Here is a 16,735-nt window from a genome sequence, read left to right as displayed (position 1 = left end):
CTGCTTCTCCCAGATGAACTTTTTAACAGCTCCCAAGGTAATTCTTCTATGAATCCAGGACAGAGGACCATTATGCTTCTATGTTTAGAATCATGTCATGTATTAATTAACAACATTTTTATTTTTCTAAATCCAAAAGTAGTACCTGCACAATGCAGAGAACTGGGAAAAGTATAGAAAAAAAGCAACTTAAAAAAACCCCAAAATCTAAAATTCCATTAATCTTTCAAGTGTTTTTCATTTGAGCCCTTTTTTCTATGAATAGGAAAAAATGTTTTTTAAAAAATACAGTTTAGAGGGCTTCCTGCTGGTGGCGCAGCGGTTGAGAAATAAGGCCAAGAAAGTTCCCAACTCACAGTGACTTCAGAAGTTCATTTGGAGTCAGGATTACAATCTAGGCGCCCTTTCATTTTCTTGCAAAATGAAAAATTTTTTGTGCAAAACTTGAATCCTCAAAACATTAATGTCAAAAAGTATAATTTCAGTCTCCATTTTCATAAAGGACTTATTTCTAAGGATATTCTAATAATATAAAAAATCAAGGTGAGCTTTATAGGTAATACCTATATTCATGTGACTCTTTATTGTAATATTTGCTTTATTGTGGTAGTATGGTAATGAACACACAATGTCTCCTAGATATGCCTGTTAACAGTGAGGATGCCTAGGATAAAGAAATAAATGAACTTGGAATATTCTATTGACGTCAAAGCAATTTTGACATGAATTACAGCTTTAATTTTTTTTTTTTAAGATTTATTTATTTATACAAGAGCTGAGGTGCAGGCCTGATGTGCAGGAGGGTGAGAGAATTTACCAGAGACAGAGCAGGGAGCAGAACAGGTAGACAGACCGAAGACACTGCTGAGCGGAGCAGCGGGCAAGACAGGAGAGGTCTGCCGCGCCATGTGGGAATCTCCCTGGTCCGCAGGGATCGAACCCGCGTTGCAGAGGCTGCTGACAGCTTCACAGCGCGGTGCTCAACCCGCTGTGACACCGGGGAGGCCCTATAGTTTTAAATTTTTGATTGTAAGTAGGGAGTACTTTATTTATTAAGTTTTTTCCTTACATCATTCTAGTCTCCATAGTTCTCCCACCACTGCCACAGTATCACACCATGAACCATCACCATATTCCCTTATGTTCACCCTCCCGTTTTGCCACCCATTCCCACCCCGTCTTTGTTGTATGCCTCAGTTCTTTTATACAAGAGCTGGGGTACAGGCCAGAGGTGCGGGAGGGTGAGAGGATTCACCAGAGCCAGAGCAGGGAACAGAACAGACAAGACTGCTGAGGGGAGCAGTGGGCGTGACAGGAGAGGTCTGCTGTGCCATGTGCGTAGCTCCCTGGCCTGCCGGGAATGGAACCAACCTGCTACGCCATCGGGGAGGCCCCATGTATACCTTAGCTTGCTAGTTTTTACTTTTTCTTGACCTTTTGGTTTCTCTATATTCCACATATAAGTGAGACCATCTCGTATTTATCTTTTTCCTTCTGCCTAACTTTGGTTAACACAATCAGTAGGGAGTACTCTAAAAAAGAAGGAATATATTATTCAGGTAACTGAGGTTTTCAAAGATGTTCCTTTAAATTTATTAAAGAACCGTAAGAAATGCTTAATTAGACAAAATTGCATGAAAACCCGAATAACTGAATACATAACATTTTAAGTATTCCCTTCCAATTTTTACATCTTACTTTATATAAATATAGCATATTCAGTTTTGTATTACATTTACTTTCAATTAATATACTCATAGTCACTAAACATTCATTCAGTACTTTACATGTGCAAGGCAATTGTTTACAGAATCAAAGACAATTAACACATAACTTCTACTCAAGGATGTTAGGGGGGGTTAAAGATCTGTGCTCAGGGGAAAAGAAGAAAACAAGAAAGCAATTTAAAAGCTGGGTCTTCCTATATGAGACAGACAAACATTTTAGGATAGATTGGAAGAGGAAAAGCTTTTTTTTTAATTTCAGCCTTGTTCAGTCTGCTAGGAACACATAATATTTTTAAAATCAGAAAACAAGTGGAGTGGAAATTTTCTCCAGACTACTGTCACTTTCAGGGATCCAAACTCTAGTTGGCCAAGGAGACCCTTTTCACCTTACCTCCAATCACTCTCACGGCAATTTCCCTCGTCCCTTCTCTTGCTACCCTCTCATCCTCCCAGTAACCGCAGCAAAAATAATCCAGTAGCATTTTCAAACTGGCAAATCAAAACATTTAGAAAGCTGGTGGAATGCAAATGCGTGCAGTTTTCCCAGTGGGCATTTAAAATGAAAAGTCCTTAAAAATGTGCTTGCTCTTTGGTCCAGCAACTGCACTTGGAGGAATTTAACTTATGTAAGACGTACAAGGTTGCTCACAGTCACATTGGTTAGAAAAGGGGTGAAAAACAGGAAACAACTTAAATACCCCATATCCAACAATGTTATTGTATGACCTAGATTTACGACTTAATACCAAAGCCAATCGCAGAGGAGAATGTAATTACTTAACATTTAAAAATCTTAGTAAGTGTGACGGGCACGCCATTTAACTTCTTAATAAGCATCGAAATAGGCAGATTATCCAACTTATAGCGGTGAGGGTGAAATACAAAGGACTTCACTTGCCTAAATTCCGATTACAAAGGAGGGAAGCCGGGTTTCCAAAGGCGGCCCTCTAAATCTCGAACCCAGCCACACCCCTTCCACACCACACTGCCTCCGTGTTCTTGTGCTGACCCAGGCTACGACTTCCTCTCGGTGCCACTGAGAATTAAATAATAAACCCACAGTCCCTGGGACGCGGCGGACAAGCAGCACCCGGGAGCGACTCGCTCGAGGTCCTCGCGCCGCGAACCCGGCGTTTCCACGGCGTTTCCACGGCGTTTCCACGGCGTTGTCTGGGCTGCGGCTGAGCGCTGGGCGCCCACTCAGCGGTTCCGGACTTGGATGCATTTGGAACGCGGGGCATAAACCCGCCCCCTGTCCCGTCAGCCCCAACTCAGGGGCCAGGGTGCGCGCGCTTGTCCAGAACCGGGGAGCGCAGCTCCAGGAGCCCCTAAACTCCAGCCGCGGCTCCTCCCCGCGCCTCCAGCTCCAAGCACTCTGCCCCACCGCCCTCCGACTTCCTGCTTCCGCGCGGCCGTGACGTCATGTCCGCGCGCAGGAAGTACGTCACAGAGCGCGACCTGGACGGCGATCTCTCGGGGGCTTTGGAGGCGCTGCTGAGATTGAGCGTGAGAGGCTCCGCGGCTTCGGGAGGCGCCGGTGTCATGACGGCCCAGGGGAGCCTCGTGGCCAACCGAGGCCGGCGCTTCAAGTGGGCCATTGAGCTGAGCGGGCCCGGAGGAGGCAGCAGGTGAGGGGCCCGCACCCCAGGCCTGCCCCGGAGAGAGAGCCCCGAACTCTCTGGCACAGCTGACCTGGAATGATGACTCCTGATGACTCCTGGGGGATTGCAGGCGTCTCCCCCTCGGAGCGTCTCTGCCAGAGGGTGCTTGTTTCAGTCCACCCACTAGGCCGGGGTCTGACGACCCCGCGAGGGGCTTGGTCTAATCTGGGTAGGTGTATCTGAGGATCTTCAGTTCTTGGATTAGTGGAACAGAAAAGGTGGGACATCAGGTGTGGGAGTCTGCAACCCTGGTTTCTTTCCTGATTTGGTTCTCTAGGGGCCGAAGTGACCGGGGAGGCGGCCAGGGAGACTCACTGTACCCAGTCGGTTACTTGGACAAGCAAGTGCCTGATACGAGCGTTCAAGAGACAGACCGGATCCTGGTGGAGAAGGTATAGCGGTATAGATGGCATCGCAGCCCTTGAACCATCCCTGACCTACACAGCCACGCCCTTCTCCCAGGCAGCATATGAATATCTAAGTGTAGATGGCCCTTATCCCAAATATTCGGTAACTAAACTGCTTGAGATGAATATTACAGTAAGTTACATTTCAGCTCCTAAAATCGGAAAAAATAAAAGACGTTTGGAACAGAAGGCCTAAAAAGTAGGTTAAAAATCATCTATTGGAGTGCAGTCTCTGCACTGGCACAGGACAGCAGTTCGTCTGCCCACCTGGGACTATGCCGGTGCTTCATTTCACCAACTCTTCCTCTGCAGGGCAGCAGCCTTCTGCCTGCCCGTGACCTGTTCCATGCCGGGACTTCCCCTGGCTAACCTCCCTCAGTGGAGGCAGCTCTCCTCAAGGCCCCTTGCCTGCAACCATGCAGTCCTCTCAGCAAACCTGCCCCTCTCAGGCAGCTCTTTTAGCCCGCTTGTGTCTGTGTAAGTGTCCTTTATCCTTCTGTCCCCTTTTCCTAATAAACCTGCTCTTTAAGTATAAAAAAAAAACCATCTATTGATGACAATATTGAAATCACACTAATCTGGTATGTTTCGCTTACACCACACAATCTGTCAGTCTAGTTGTTGGCTTTACCTTTGAAAAGATTCAAACTATTACCTTCACCTGACATCCTATTCTAAGTCACTGTCATCCTTCACCCAAATTTCTAAATAGTTTTTAAAAAATCAATTATTTTGAGACAGTTTATGTACAAGAAACTGCATTCATTTAAATTGTGATTTACCATTGTCATTTTGGGCTGAATAGTTCTTGTTATGGGTCTGTAATTGCATCGTAGTAATAGTTCTAATAATCCCTGGCCCATTAAAGGCCAAAATGTCCTTTTCCAGTTGTAATGACCAAAAAATGTCACCAACATTGCTAATGTCTTCCAGGAAGCTAACTGCCCTTAGTCAAGAATAACTTATTTAAAAAGTGCAATCTGATGAGCTCTGACACTGGTGAAGACCCATGAAACCACCACCATCGTGTGGGAGACCATTTTATTCCACCCTAAAAAAAAATTGTTATTCACTGTAGTAACTTCTGTTTGGTCTTACTTCCACTTTGCCCCTTCTAGTCTGTTCCCAGCACAGCAGCCAGAATGATCCTTTTATAAGTCAGATAATTCCTACTCAAAATCCCTCTGTAGCTCCCCAGGGTAGTTTTTTTTCTACATTATTTTATATCAAGCCTAAGTCTTTGTTATACATTACTCTGTATTGATGGAGCCCTTAGTATCATTTTTTACATCATTTCCTACCACTTTTCGTTCATCCACTGTAATTACAATGACCAAACTGCTCCTTAAATTTGCCAGGCAAGCTCCCATCTCATGCTTTTTGTACTTATTCTTCACTCTTCCTGGATTACTTTCCCCCCAGATACCGTTGTAACTTGTTCTGTCCACTCGTGATTTCTCAGATGTTATCTTAGTGATGCCTACCCTCACACACCTATCCTGTTTTTCTGCTTTCTCTGTACTGTTCATATCTATGACATAGTGTATGTATTTTATTACCCATCTTATCACGCCTTGAGAGCAGGATTTTGTCAAGTGCCCAGAACAATACCTGGTGCTTTCTTTCCTTGCAGCATTAATAATGTTCAATATTAAATGATCTTTGTTTCATAAAATGCACTTAATTTTCACATGAAAATAACAGCTATTATCATTTAAAATTTTTTTTTTGCATAGAAGAACCGTGGTATAGGCTATAGGTGTGGGGGATGAGGGGATTCACCAGAGACGGAGTGGGGAGCACAGCACATCTACTGAAATACACTGCTGAGGGAGCAGCAGCAGGCAAGACAGGAGAGCTCTGCTGAGCCATGAGGGTTAGCTCCCTGGCCAGGGATCAAACTCATGCTGCAGTGGCTGGTGATAGCTTGATAGCGCTGAGACTAACCCCTGTGCCACTAGGGAGACCCTATTAGCAATTTCTTGATAGGTATCTTACTATTTTTTGTCTTAGTATATCAAAGTATAATATGAATAATAAAGTATTACTGAAATGGCCTGATTTTAAAGGTACTACTTCTAGAACAATTTTATTGTATGGATAATTTAATATTTAAACTCTCAGGTTAATGATTTTTTAAGTAAATGACATAATAGGGAGCTGTTTACAAATGCGACTATTTATTCTTTTAATGTGAGTAAAACTCCATAGATAGTGGTATATTATTCTTTCTATATAGCTAGATTTACTTAGTTGCTATCATGTTTAGGATTTTTGCATTTAGGTTTATGAGTGATACTAGTCTATACACATTTCTCATAAATTGTCCTTGTCAGGTTTTGTTATTTGTGAGGACCCACATAGTGAGTAGTCAAATGTTTTGAGTTTGTCTAAGAGTGTTTTTATTTTTTGTTAAATGTTTAGAATTTATCAAGGGAACCCATCTTAGCTTAATTACAGAATTAGTTTCTTAAATAGGACATTTCCACTTTCTTACGCCATGTAGGAATTTATCCTTAGAATTCATAATGTGATCACACAAAGCTGCAAGACCTGTAGAGAAGTACCTTTCATTTCTGATGTCGAGTATTTATCTCCTCTCCTTTTTCATTAGGCTCACCTGATTAAGTTTATTACTCTTCTCCAAAAAATCTTTGATTTTGTTGAGATAAAGACAATTTCATTAATTTCTGCTCTTATTTCTTTTGGTTTAATTTGTTCTTTTTTAACTTATTGAAGATGTTTATTTTTATTTTTCTAATATGTATTTAAGGTTATAAATTTCTCAAAACTCTTGTCCCCCACAAGTGTTAGTAAGTGGTAGCTTGTTATTGTAATTTCTATTGACTCATGGATTAAAGTACATTTGTTAATTCCAACATGTAGTTATCTTTTTGTTCCTCATTTCTAGCTTGATTGCATTGTAATTAAAGAACATGCTTTGTGTGATTTGAATTCTGTTATACTTTCTCCATGGCTCAAGCGAGTGGTCAGTTTTGGTAAATGTCCCATATGTATGTGAATTCTGTAGCTGCTGGGTGCAGTGTTCTCTGTGTGTTAGTTGGATTGTTTATGTCGTCATTCAGATCTTCTGTATTTTGTCTATTTGATCTATTATTGATTCAGTATGTGCTAATCTCCCACTACATGGATTTATCTGTTTTTTAAGGTATAGATGGGATAGTGAACAATGCAGAAATACAAGGACAAAATCAGGGAAAACTTCATTAGCCAGAATCATTGCGAGAAATTACATTTAGAAAATCTACACGAAAAAACAGATGGTGAGGCTACCATATCTTTAGTGGAAGAATGAATTTTCAGTAGCAACACAGAGGGTAAAGGTGGAATTGAGTCAGCACAATCAGCAGCACAGAATTGGGGTTTCATTTTGTCAGTGATACAATAAATGTGGGATTTGGGATAATGGTCAGAGGTTAACACTGTGTGTTTGTTTTAGCGCTGCTGGGATATTGCCTTGGGCCCTCTCAAACAGATTCCTATGAACCTCTTCATCATGTACATGGCGGGCAACACTATCTCCATCTTCCCTACAATGATGGTGTGTATGATGGCGTGGCGGCCCATCCAGGCACTTATGGCCATTTCAGCCAGTAAGTGTTCTTGAAATAATAACCTTTAAGTTCTAAAAATTAAGGCAGATTCTTAGGCAAAACTCCAAGTTTGGAAATCTTTGGCACAGCTGTTGGCTAGTGGCTAGTTGCAGGAGGAGGGTGTGAAGGGTAATGATGGTCGTGGTGGCATAGAGGGGTAAACAGTGCTTAATATGGTTTCTTTGTTCCTTTTTATTGATCCTATTTGCTATCTCACTATGGGTCTGTGGCTATTATATTTTTAATAGATATTAACTCTGATTCATATTGAAAAAGAAGTTATTTTGGTTCTGATACACTTTCTGTTACCCCAACAGCGTTCAAAATGCTAGAAAGTTCAAGCCAAAAGTTTCTTCAGGGTTTGGTGTATCTCATTGGAAACCTCATGGGTTTGGCATTGGCTGTTTATAAGTGTCAGTCCATGGGACTACTGCCTACACATGCGTCAGATTGGTTAGCCTTCATTGAGCCCCCTGAGGTAAGTCAAAAGTTAACTTTAGGCCAGTGGTAATGTGACCTACCCATTTGATGGCTACAGTCGATCTTAGAACTTTTTTTTTTCAATTTTATTTATTTTTGCATAGAACCAGGGTGCAGGCCACAGGTGCAGGGGGCGAGAGGATTCACCAGAGACAGAGTGGGAGGCAGAACAGGCAGATTGACTGAAATACACTGCTGATGGGGCAGTGGGTGAGACAGAAGAGGTCTGCAGTGCCATGTGGGTAGCTCCCTGGCTGGGGATCGAACTCAGGTGTTCGCAGCGGGCCTTTGTGGTGATAGCACTGAGGCTTAACCCTCAGGCCACAAGGGAGGACCTAGAACTTATTTAAAAAAAAAAAGATTTATCTATGCATACAAGAGCTGAGGTACAGGCCAGAGGTGCAGGGGTGAGAGGATTCACCAGAGACAGAGTGGGGAACAGAACAGGCAGATTGACTGAAATACACTGCTTAGGGGAGCAGCGGGCAAGATAGGAGAGGTCTGCTGCACCATGTGGGTTGCTCCCTGGCTGGCCAGGGATTGAACTCGTGCTGCAGAGGCTGCAGATTGCTTCAAAGTGCGATGTTTAACCCCTTGCACCACCAGGGAGGCCCTTATTTCTTAAGAAATAAGATCTGTGAGGAGTCTGGAAGTTACTGTTTTTTTAAGGATCAGCAAAATAGTTTGTGATTAAAGTATTAAGTAATTGATTCTGGAAATTATTTACTCATTTACCACTTACCTGTTTTTTATTTCAGAGGATGGAGTTCAGTGGAGGAGGATTGCTTTTATGAAACTAAGAAAGAAGCACCTGATGCCCATATGTCTGGCTCTCATTTACAGCCTCCCTTATGTCCAGCAGCTCCTCCTCAGCACACATTATCACGCATGCTGAAAAGACCCAAAAGCTCTTTTTCTCTATCATGAGGAGACAAATCCTAGAAAGACAATGTACTTGTCACCACAGACACAAACTTATCACAACCTTTGACTGAAAATAATGTAGAAAACTTTATTTATGTTTCCAGAGAAAAACAAATAAAACCGTAACTCTATGTAAACAAAAGAATGGTTGCTGCTAAATCAAGAAGCACAGCAGCATCTCCTTTCAATAAATTATATGGTTATAGAGGACAATGCCTGCAAAAAGTTGCACAAATTTCCTTAAAATCTATTTTCCTTAATATTTTACTTCTATGTAACACAAGCTGGGACATAAAAATTCTGCAGAGACACTTGTGGAAGATGTGAGAAACTAATGCTGGATTCAGATTATACATGATGAAAAAAAAAAAAAACCCACACAAAGGAGCACATAAATATGCTTACAGTGTAATTGCTACTTTAATATCCGCAAGAATGGATTTTTAACGGTTGGGGGAATGAAGGTTGGCGGGATGGCTGGGGCTGTAGGACGCGGGGGAAATGGAAGGTACAGAGTAGTCACCTCCCCTTGCTTAGCGGGACTGGCACCTGGCAAACAAGAGGCCACAATCCTAACTTCAGCTTTTAAGACAGCTAGTGAAGGCAGCGGGCCAGCAGCTGGAGAATGAGTATTATCATAACCTGCCCCAGAAAAGTCATAGCTAAGATAAAAGCTGGATTTTATTCAAAAGGCAGGAGGAGGGCTTCCTTTCCTTCTTGAAACACAAAGCCCCTTCCCCTAAGGTGCATTTTCTCTCAAGTTTTCGGTATTGCTTTATTTGCAGTGATTGAAAGAGACAAGACACTTCATAGACAGACAACGTAAGCAACACATAGATATGAAATGCTCTAGACAGAGGTGAATTGAAATCTGGCCTAATAACCACTTCCCCATGTAACAGTGATTTTTGTCTTTTAGGGGCTAAAGTAATGGCTATATTAACAGCCATTAATTCCCTTTGTCTTTACAAGAAAAAGCTCGTCTAATATTATTAACCTTATTTCCTGCCCATATTTCCTCTATATGGAAAATCGTTATCACTTTGGCCAGAGTGTATGTAAATTTAGAAGAATTGCTGTGTGTGCCGACCTCAGAGTGCAGATCTTAAATATCTTGGGTCCTAGGGGACCTGTCCCACTATTAGCTGTACTCAACTAAGCAATGGAGTGCTGTAATGGACATTATAAACGATGCTTCTGCCCTTTGCAGTAAGGGACAAGTAAAAAAAATATCTTGTGTGCTTTGCTACCCTAACTGGGGCGGCAGGTTCAAATAGCAAAGGGAGCAACTCAAAATGGCTCAATTTCTTAAGCCATATTGAAGGGTATTCTCTGTCTATAGGGTCAAACAAATAGTCTGCGGATACCTAGGTCAGCTTGCTCTGCATCCTATTGGATAATCAAAAAATGAGAGGCTCTATCATTGGTAAAGTGAGATTCAAAAGGCGCCACAAATACAGGCAAGACAGTTTAAATAACTATCCTGAAAAAGAAATGAAGACTTCTCACATGAGAAATAACCACTCAGCCACATGCTAGCTTCCCCATACTTGAAAGCCAGGTGTCTTGTGATCAGTAACTTAGCAAAAAAAAAAAAAAAAAAAAAAGAGTTAAGCTTGCACAAGTATTTCCTTGGCACACATACAGCTTTCTGGGAAAAAAAAAAAAAAAATAGTGTGTGTTGGCTTGGACAGTCTCTTAGTTCAGAGCCATGTTTTCTGCAATCAGAATGAAGAATAAAATTGAAAAACGCTCATACCCTGGGCATCTAGCTTGGTGCCTCACATCTTCAGTATGGCTTTGGAAATGAGTCTTAGTGAGGAACAGTCTCTTGAATTAGGACAATGCCAATTATTTGCCACTTTAGTGAAGCAGGTAAGGAGAGCAGCAGCAGCTCAAAAACTTTGGCACTGTGGAAAAAGTATGGCTCTAGAACTTCAATTCCATTGCTGAGTTCTCTAAAGGTAGTCCAAAGTTCTTGGAGAAAAATTTTAGCCAGTCTTCCTGGATAAAATTTGGTGATTTTTGACCTGTGCCTACTAACCCAGAGGGCATAACAAGGAGGAGGACAGGAGAACCTACTGGTCAATGTGTATCATTATCGGTATTTCTTAGATATCAGCTTGTATGTTTTGCTCATGTCACATAAATAGACTATATTTTAATATATCTTAAGAGTTTGCCATTTGAAAAGAACCTGAAAGAAATAATTTTTACGCCAACTTAAAAATACAATTTCCATGGTAACACTGCCTCTATTACAATCTTCATCACAGCATGGGCTTTGAGAGACAGCTGAAATACACACCAACACAGTTCTGTGCACTTAATCCTCTTATTTTTGCAGCCATGTTTCACTTTTGTACTTAGTACCCTAATACAAAATTAGAGTCCTGGAAAGCAGAGTGCACACTAAAGAAAATTAGCTACAATAGGTTTCCATCTTGGCTTGCAAAGGGTTATCTCCACCAGGAGATTAGAATCCTCATGTACTTGGCTATGAATTCTTTACTGTAAGGCTGTGTCTCTGGCTATTACTCCCACGGTGTTACAGAACCATAATGGTGTGTCACTGAGACCCATCTTTAACATTTGATTTGTACTTGCTTTTTTCTCCAGTTGAATTCCCTAGCACCCCTTTTGCCAATTCATTTTGTGGGTTTAGCCTGTTAATTCTCTCTTCAACTAGTTCAGACATGGCTTTTAGGACCCGACCGTTGTTCTGATGTTGAGGGAGTATTTGCTGCTTTTGTAGAGACAGAAGATCATATGGGAACAAAGAGCAAATACACCTATTTGTACTTTCTTGCACAAGTATTTGAGGCTCATCTCATCAAGAGTTCGGTGTGATGTGTACAGAACACAAGCCTCTGATGGGAGTGGTAGTAAAGAGCTGGCACTTCCATGGAGGATGGAAACCTTTTAGGAAAGGTGAGGCCAAGCAGAGTCTTTCAGGATGCAGATTAGGAATAAATGGTGATAACTTCACTGCCACCACCTCGGACAAGGAGGACGCGCTCGAGTCCCTCGGTGAGCACTTCTAAGAATTCCATATCTTCAAAATTTGTCAAGGAGCCAAATACGCAGAAGAGCACACTTTACAACCTGGCATGATACTGTGAATTAATCTGATTACAGAGCCACAAAATTAACATGCTTGTTTTGTTATATACTCAGAACTGGACAAGTCTCAACACTGGATTCAATTTAACTCTGAAGGAACCCAGAGAGCTAGTCCCTTTACATAGAAAAGAACCTTTCCCATCTGTTAGATTTTTTTCCTAAATGGTATTTTAAAACGAGGGAAACCTGCAAGTAATGTGTCCTTACTACCTAGTATAACAATCCCCAAAAGTTAAATAGGAAAAAAGCTACAATAGGCAGCTTGTAAAATTCCTAGAGAGGACTCAATTTTTAAATGAAACTGTTCAAAGTCAGATTTGGGGGGGAGTTTGTTTTTTTACTTTTCTCGCGTAATAGTTCTGGTGGGAACTGACTGGCCTATATGACAGTCTGAAGGGGTGCCATCAAAACAATCCTGGGATTAGGGAATGAATTTTTTCCCCTCAAAGGAGGTTCATCTTAACTGCCTCTTCCTAACTCCCATCCATAAGCAAGAGCAAAATGGGTAGAGAAATGATGCGGTTATCCTGCCTCCAGGAATGTCAGAAAGGGTTCCATACGCTGGATGTTAGAAGTCAAATTATAAAAATACCACCTAAAAAATCACTTTAGGGCTCAACACCCAGTTAATGTCACTACTTTGTAAGAGCCCTTGCCTAGGACCTTTAAGTCTTCCTTCCTCCAAGGAAAAAATAGGGGCATCGACAATGAGTTTTATGCTAACCTAACAGTCTCATCTAAGAATACGGGCTAAGAAGATTTCCCCTACTGGTGACTTTGTTCTTGGAAAGGATACAGTTTTCGTCACCTTCAGGATTTCGGGGTGGTCCTGGCATATTCAACAAAACCAGCTTTGCTTCATGGGACTTGTTAACGATAACCTCGTTGAGCTTCACGGCTGTGTGCATCCGCCTCACGTTGGACTGGTCCCTGTTGGGGAAGAGGGAGGCAGCTGAGGCAGAGAGACAGCGGGGCGTACAGTTAACCTTTAAAAATTTGAGTTTTTCTGCATGGTATTGGAACAAGAACAGACATACAGACCAATGGAATCGAATAGAAAATCCAGAAATAAACCCACAGATTTATAGTCAACTAATCTTTGACAAAGGAGCAAAGACTATGCATTGGAGCAAAGAAAGCTTGTTCAATAAATGGTGCTGGGAAAACTGGGTCGCTACATGCAAAAGAATGAAGCTTGACCACTACCTCACACCATATACAAAAATCAACTCAAAATGGATTAAAGAACTAGACATAAGACCTGAAACCATAAAATACATAGAAGGAAATATAGGCGAAACGCTACATGACATGCACCTCAAAGACATCTTTACAGACACATCACCCAAAGCAGTGATAGTGAAGGCAAAGATCAACAGCTGGGACTACATCAAATTAAAGAGCTTCTGCACAGCAAAAGAGACAATAACAAAAACAAAGAGAAACCCCACCAACTGGGAGAACATTTTTGCACCCAACACTAATGATAAAGGACTGATCACAAAAATCTGCAAAGAGCTGATGAGACTCAACAACAACAAAGAAAATAATCCAGTCAAAAAATGGGCAGAAGAGCTAAAAAGAAACTTCTCTGAAGAGGAAATGCAAATGGCCAACAGGCATATGAAAAAATGTTCAACATCACTTGTAATCAGGGAAATGCTAATCAAAACTACCATGAGATACCATCTCACACCAGTGAGAATGGCACATATTAAAAAAACTAGCAACAAATGTTGGCGAGGGTGTGGAGAAAAAGGAACTCTCCTGCACTGTTGGTGGGAGTGCAAACTGGTCCAACCACTATGGAGAGCTGTGTGGAGATGTCTGGACCTACTAAACATAGAGCTTCCACGGGATCCAGCACTTCCACTCCTAGGTATTTACCCAAAGGACACAGAAACATCAATTCCAAAGAGCGCCTGCACCCCTGTTTATAGCAGCACTGTTAATAATAGCTAAGCCTTGGAAACAACCCAAATGCCCAAAAATAGATGACTGGATCAAGATGATGTGGTTCATATACACCATGGAATATTACTCAGCATTCAAAAAAGATAAACACATGCAATTTGCAGCAACATGGATGGCGCTGGTAGGGATCATGCTCAGCGAAATAAGCCAGAAAGAAAAAGAAAAATACCGGATGGTCTCACTCATAGCAGGAATCTAGAAAACTTAAATAAGGGACCAGGAAAATGAATAACTATAAGAAAGTGAAAATCAAAATCAACAAAAAACTATGAACCAAAGACACTTTTGCGGGGGTGGGTGTCGGGAGGGGAGGGATTGGGTCAGAATGGGGGGGTTGCAATTGTATAGGGAATATAAAAATAAAATTTATTACTTAAAAAAAAAATTTGAGTTTTTCCCCCTTGGCTATGAATAATGTCATGAACAAGTGATTTACTTATATTATTGTCCTGGATTTTTTGTTTGCTCGTGTCATACTAGAAGTGCATGGAGAGAAAGGAGGACAGACGCTCCCATTCAACGTTAACTGGGAGCTGATAGGTACAGCAAACAACAGAGAGAGATGGCTGGGCTCGAGATGAAATGAAGACCAGACTCCACGCCCGGCAGCGGTGGCACTGCCTAGGATCCTCTAAGTTTGTGAGTTGGGAAACTTACGGACGCATGTTAAGCAGGTCCTGGAATCCTTCCATTGACTTGGCCTTTTGCCCCCGAGAGGCCATGTACTTGTCTTTTGTCCAAGTCATGTGCACCTTCTCCTGATAGGTTTCTGTTTCTTCATCCTCGTCAGAGCCAATACTGGTCAGGCGCAGCATTGAGTTCCGGTCTTTCACCAACTGTGCCTGAGGAAGGACCAACATAGCTATGACGAGTGCAATTTTCTCCCCTGCTTCATCTTCATGATTTTGAAAATAATGTGGCTACAGTAGAAAAGCTGATAAAATGAGACTATCACCCTCTGTAAACAAGGTCGTGTCACCCCTTTCGGCTGACAGACCACATAGCTCGGGGTCAAACAATGTAACACGGTCTCACCTCTCTGTCCCGCTCTGTTTTGGACAGGCGCATGTGCCGGAGCATCTGGGACCTCTGCTCCATCATCAGGGTGCGCTCGTAGGTGTATGCGGATATGTCACTGTCATGCTGTCAGTCACAGACATCATCCAGAGTGGGCAGCAAGCACAGAGGAGAGAGGAGGACGAACCACACATTTTCATTTCTACTTACTAAACCAGAGAACATGTGACTATCAAAGTTTCACACCCACTTTGCCTAGTCATGAAGCTACATAAACACATTAAAGTGGATTGTAGATTAAATCTAGAAGTTCTGAGAGTATTTTTTATAATGTAAACATTGCATACAGATGTTTCTTTTAAGTAGAAAATGCAAATGCTAGTCTTTTTTTTTTAATATTGCTAGGTTATTTAAAAAAAAGTTATGAGTGATTTTAGTAGGGCTATCTGAATTAAAATTGAAAATTATATTAAGCAGATAAGAATCTGACAGAAGGCAGCAGTCCTTCTGCCCACTTGTGACTATGCAGGTGCTTCTTCTCACCAACCCTCCCTGTCTGCAGCGCCGCAGCCTCCGGCCCACCCGTAACCCGTGAGCATGCCTGGACTTCTCTTCACTGACATCCCTCGGCAGAGGCCGCTCTCCTCTAGGCCGCCCACCTGTGACCATGCAGGCCTCTCTCAGCAAACCTGTCCCTTTTGGAGCAGCTTTCTGCCTGCTTGTGTCTACGCAAGTGTCTTTTATTTGTCTGTCCCTTTTCCTAATAAACCTGCTTTTTTAAATATTAAAAAAAAAAAAAAGACTGACAGAAATATAAGGTTGTGTTGTGTTAACAAACACAAAGAGTTAAAATCTGCATTAAAAAGAATGAGATAGGGTATTCCTGGTGGTGCAGGGGGTTAAGCATCAGCACTATGAAGTCCTCAGCTACTACAGCACAGTTTGATCCCTGGCCAGGGAGCTACCCACATGGCGCAGCAGACCTCTCCTGTCTCGCCCACTGCTCCCCTCAGCAGTGTATTTCAGTAGATCTGCCTGTTCTGCTCCCCACTCTGTCTCTGGTGAATCCTCTCACCACCCCCGCCCCCATATCTCTGGCCTGTACCCCAGCTCTTGTATGCATAAATAAATTTTTAAAAAACAAAAACAAAAAAAGACACTCATGCCATTTGTAGCAACTTCAAGAGAGCTAGAGGGGACATGCTCAGTGAAATAAGCCAGAAGGAAAAAGAAAAATATCAGATGCTTTCACTTATAGGAAGAATATAGGAGACTCAAATAAGGGATCAGAAAAAAACAACAAGAATAAATTAAAAAAACACAATCAGCAGGCAACTATAAATCAGAGACATCGTGCAAGGGAGGGGAAGAGACAGGGATGAAAAAACAAGGGAGGGAACAGCACAAGGGACTGTGGTGATGGTTCACGGGTGAATGGGGGGTGGGAATTTTATGGGGACCACACCTGAGAGGAGAAAGTATACATTGTACAAAAGTGAACAACAATGTAAAAAAAAAATATGTATATAAATATTTTTAAAAAGCAAAAACAAAAGCGGCACTAAATATGCATCACATACACATTCTGCTTATCTAGATCAATACATTAGGGTTTTGTTGGACCTAAAACATTAACCCACATTTATAACTGAACAATTTTTTTTCTTTTTTTTTTAAAGATTTATTTATTTATGCATACAAGAGCTGGGATACAGGCCAGAGATGGGGGAGGAAGGGAGAGAGGATTCACCAGAGACAGAGTAGGAAACAGAACAGGCAGACAGACGAAATACACTGCTGAGGGGAGC

General features: G+C 41.8%; 2 protein-coding genes across 5 annotated transcripts in view; one reads left to right on the top strand and one right to left on the bottom strand.

Annotated features, from left to right (window-relative positions):
- Positions 1 to 3,177: 3,177 nt before the first annotated feature.
- On the top strand, positions 3,178 to 9,063 carry EMC4 (ER membrane protein complex subunit 4). Of its 2 annotated transcripts, XM_037502144.2 has the most exons (5): positions 3,179 to 3,355; positions 3,666 to 3,780; positions 7,256 to 7,409; positions 7,727 to 7,887; positions 8,648 to 9,063. In XM_037502144.2, exons 1-5 carry the CDS (start codon positions 3,270 to 3,272, stop codon positions 8,681 to 8,683), a joined length of 552 nt encoding a protein of 183 aa, XP_037358041.1. In that variant the 5' UTR covers positions 3,179 to 3,269; the 3' UTR covers positions 8,684 to 9,063. The 2 variants fall into 2 exon arrangements, with proteins under 2 accessions (XP_037358042.1, XP_037358041.1); XM_037502145.2 differs by lacking the exon at positions 7,727 to 7,887 and having other exon boundaries at positions 3,178 to 3,355.
- Positions 8,860 to 16,735, bottom strand: part of SLC12A6 (solute carrier family 12 member 6) — a 95,130-nt gene continuing 87,254 nt past the window's right edge. For all 3 annotated transcript variants that reach the window (XM_037502142.2, XM_037502141.2, XM_037502143.2), the window contains 4 exons: positions 14,946 to 15,053; positions 14,568 to 14,752; positions 12,733 to 12,866; positions 8,860 to 11,868 (listed from right to left, as the gene is read on the bottom strand). In XM_037502142.2, the coding sequence (XP_037358039.1) occupies positions 11,777 to 11,868; positions 12,733 to 12,866; positions 14,568 to 14,752; positions 14,946 to 15,053 (519 nt within the window). In that variant the 3' untranslated portion in view covers positions 8,860 to 11,776. The remainder of the gene's footprint in view (positions 11,869 to 12,732; positions 12,867 to 14,567; positions 14,753 to 14,945; positions 15,054 to 16,735) is intronic.

The sequence above is a fragment of the Talpa occidentalis genome, unplaced genomic scaffold (genome assembly GCF_014898055.3).
Source record: "Talpa occidentalis isolate TD23 unplaced genomic scaffold, MPIMG_talOcc4v2.1 talOcc4.11, whole genome shotgun sequence".
In the NCBI taxonomy this organism is placed as follows: Eukaryota; Metazoa; Chordata; class Mammalia; order Eulipotyphla; family Talpidae; genus Talpa; species Talpa occidentalis.
Note: the sequence above shows the minus strand (reverse complement) of the source record. Positions and strands in the feature narration are given on the sequence as shown.

Bases quoted from the DNA above. Each gene is read 5' to 3' on its own strand.
- EMC4 (XM_037502144.2), top strand. From the start codon at position 3,270: ATGACGGCCCAGGGGAGCCTCGTGGCCAACCGAGGCCGGCGCTTCAAG. The intron at 3,781-7,255 runs GTATAGCGGTAT...TGTTTGTTTTAG, and splicing joins ACCGGATCCTGGTGGAGAAG to CGCTGCTGGGATATTGCCTT. The intron at 7,410-7,726 runs GTAAGTGTTCTT...TTACCCCAACAG, and splicing joins ACTTATGGCCATTTCAGCCA to CGTTCAAAATGCTAGAAAGT.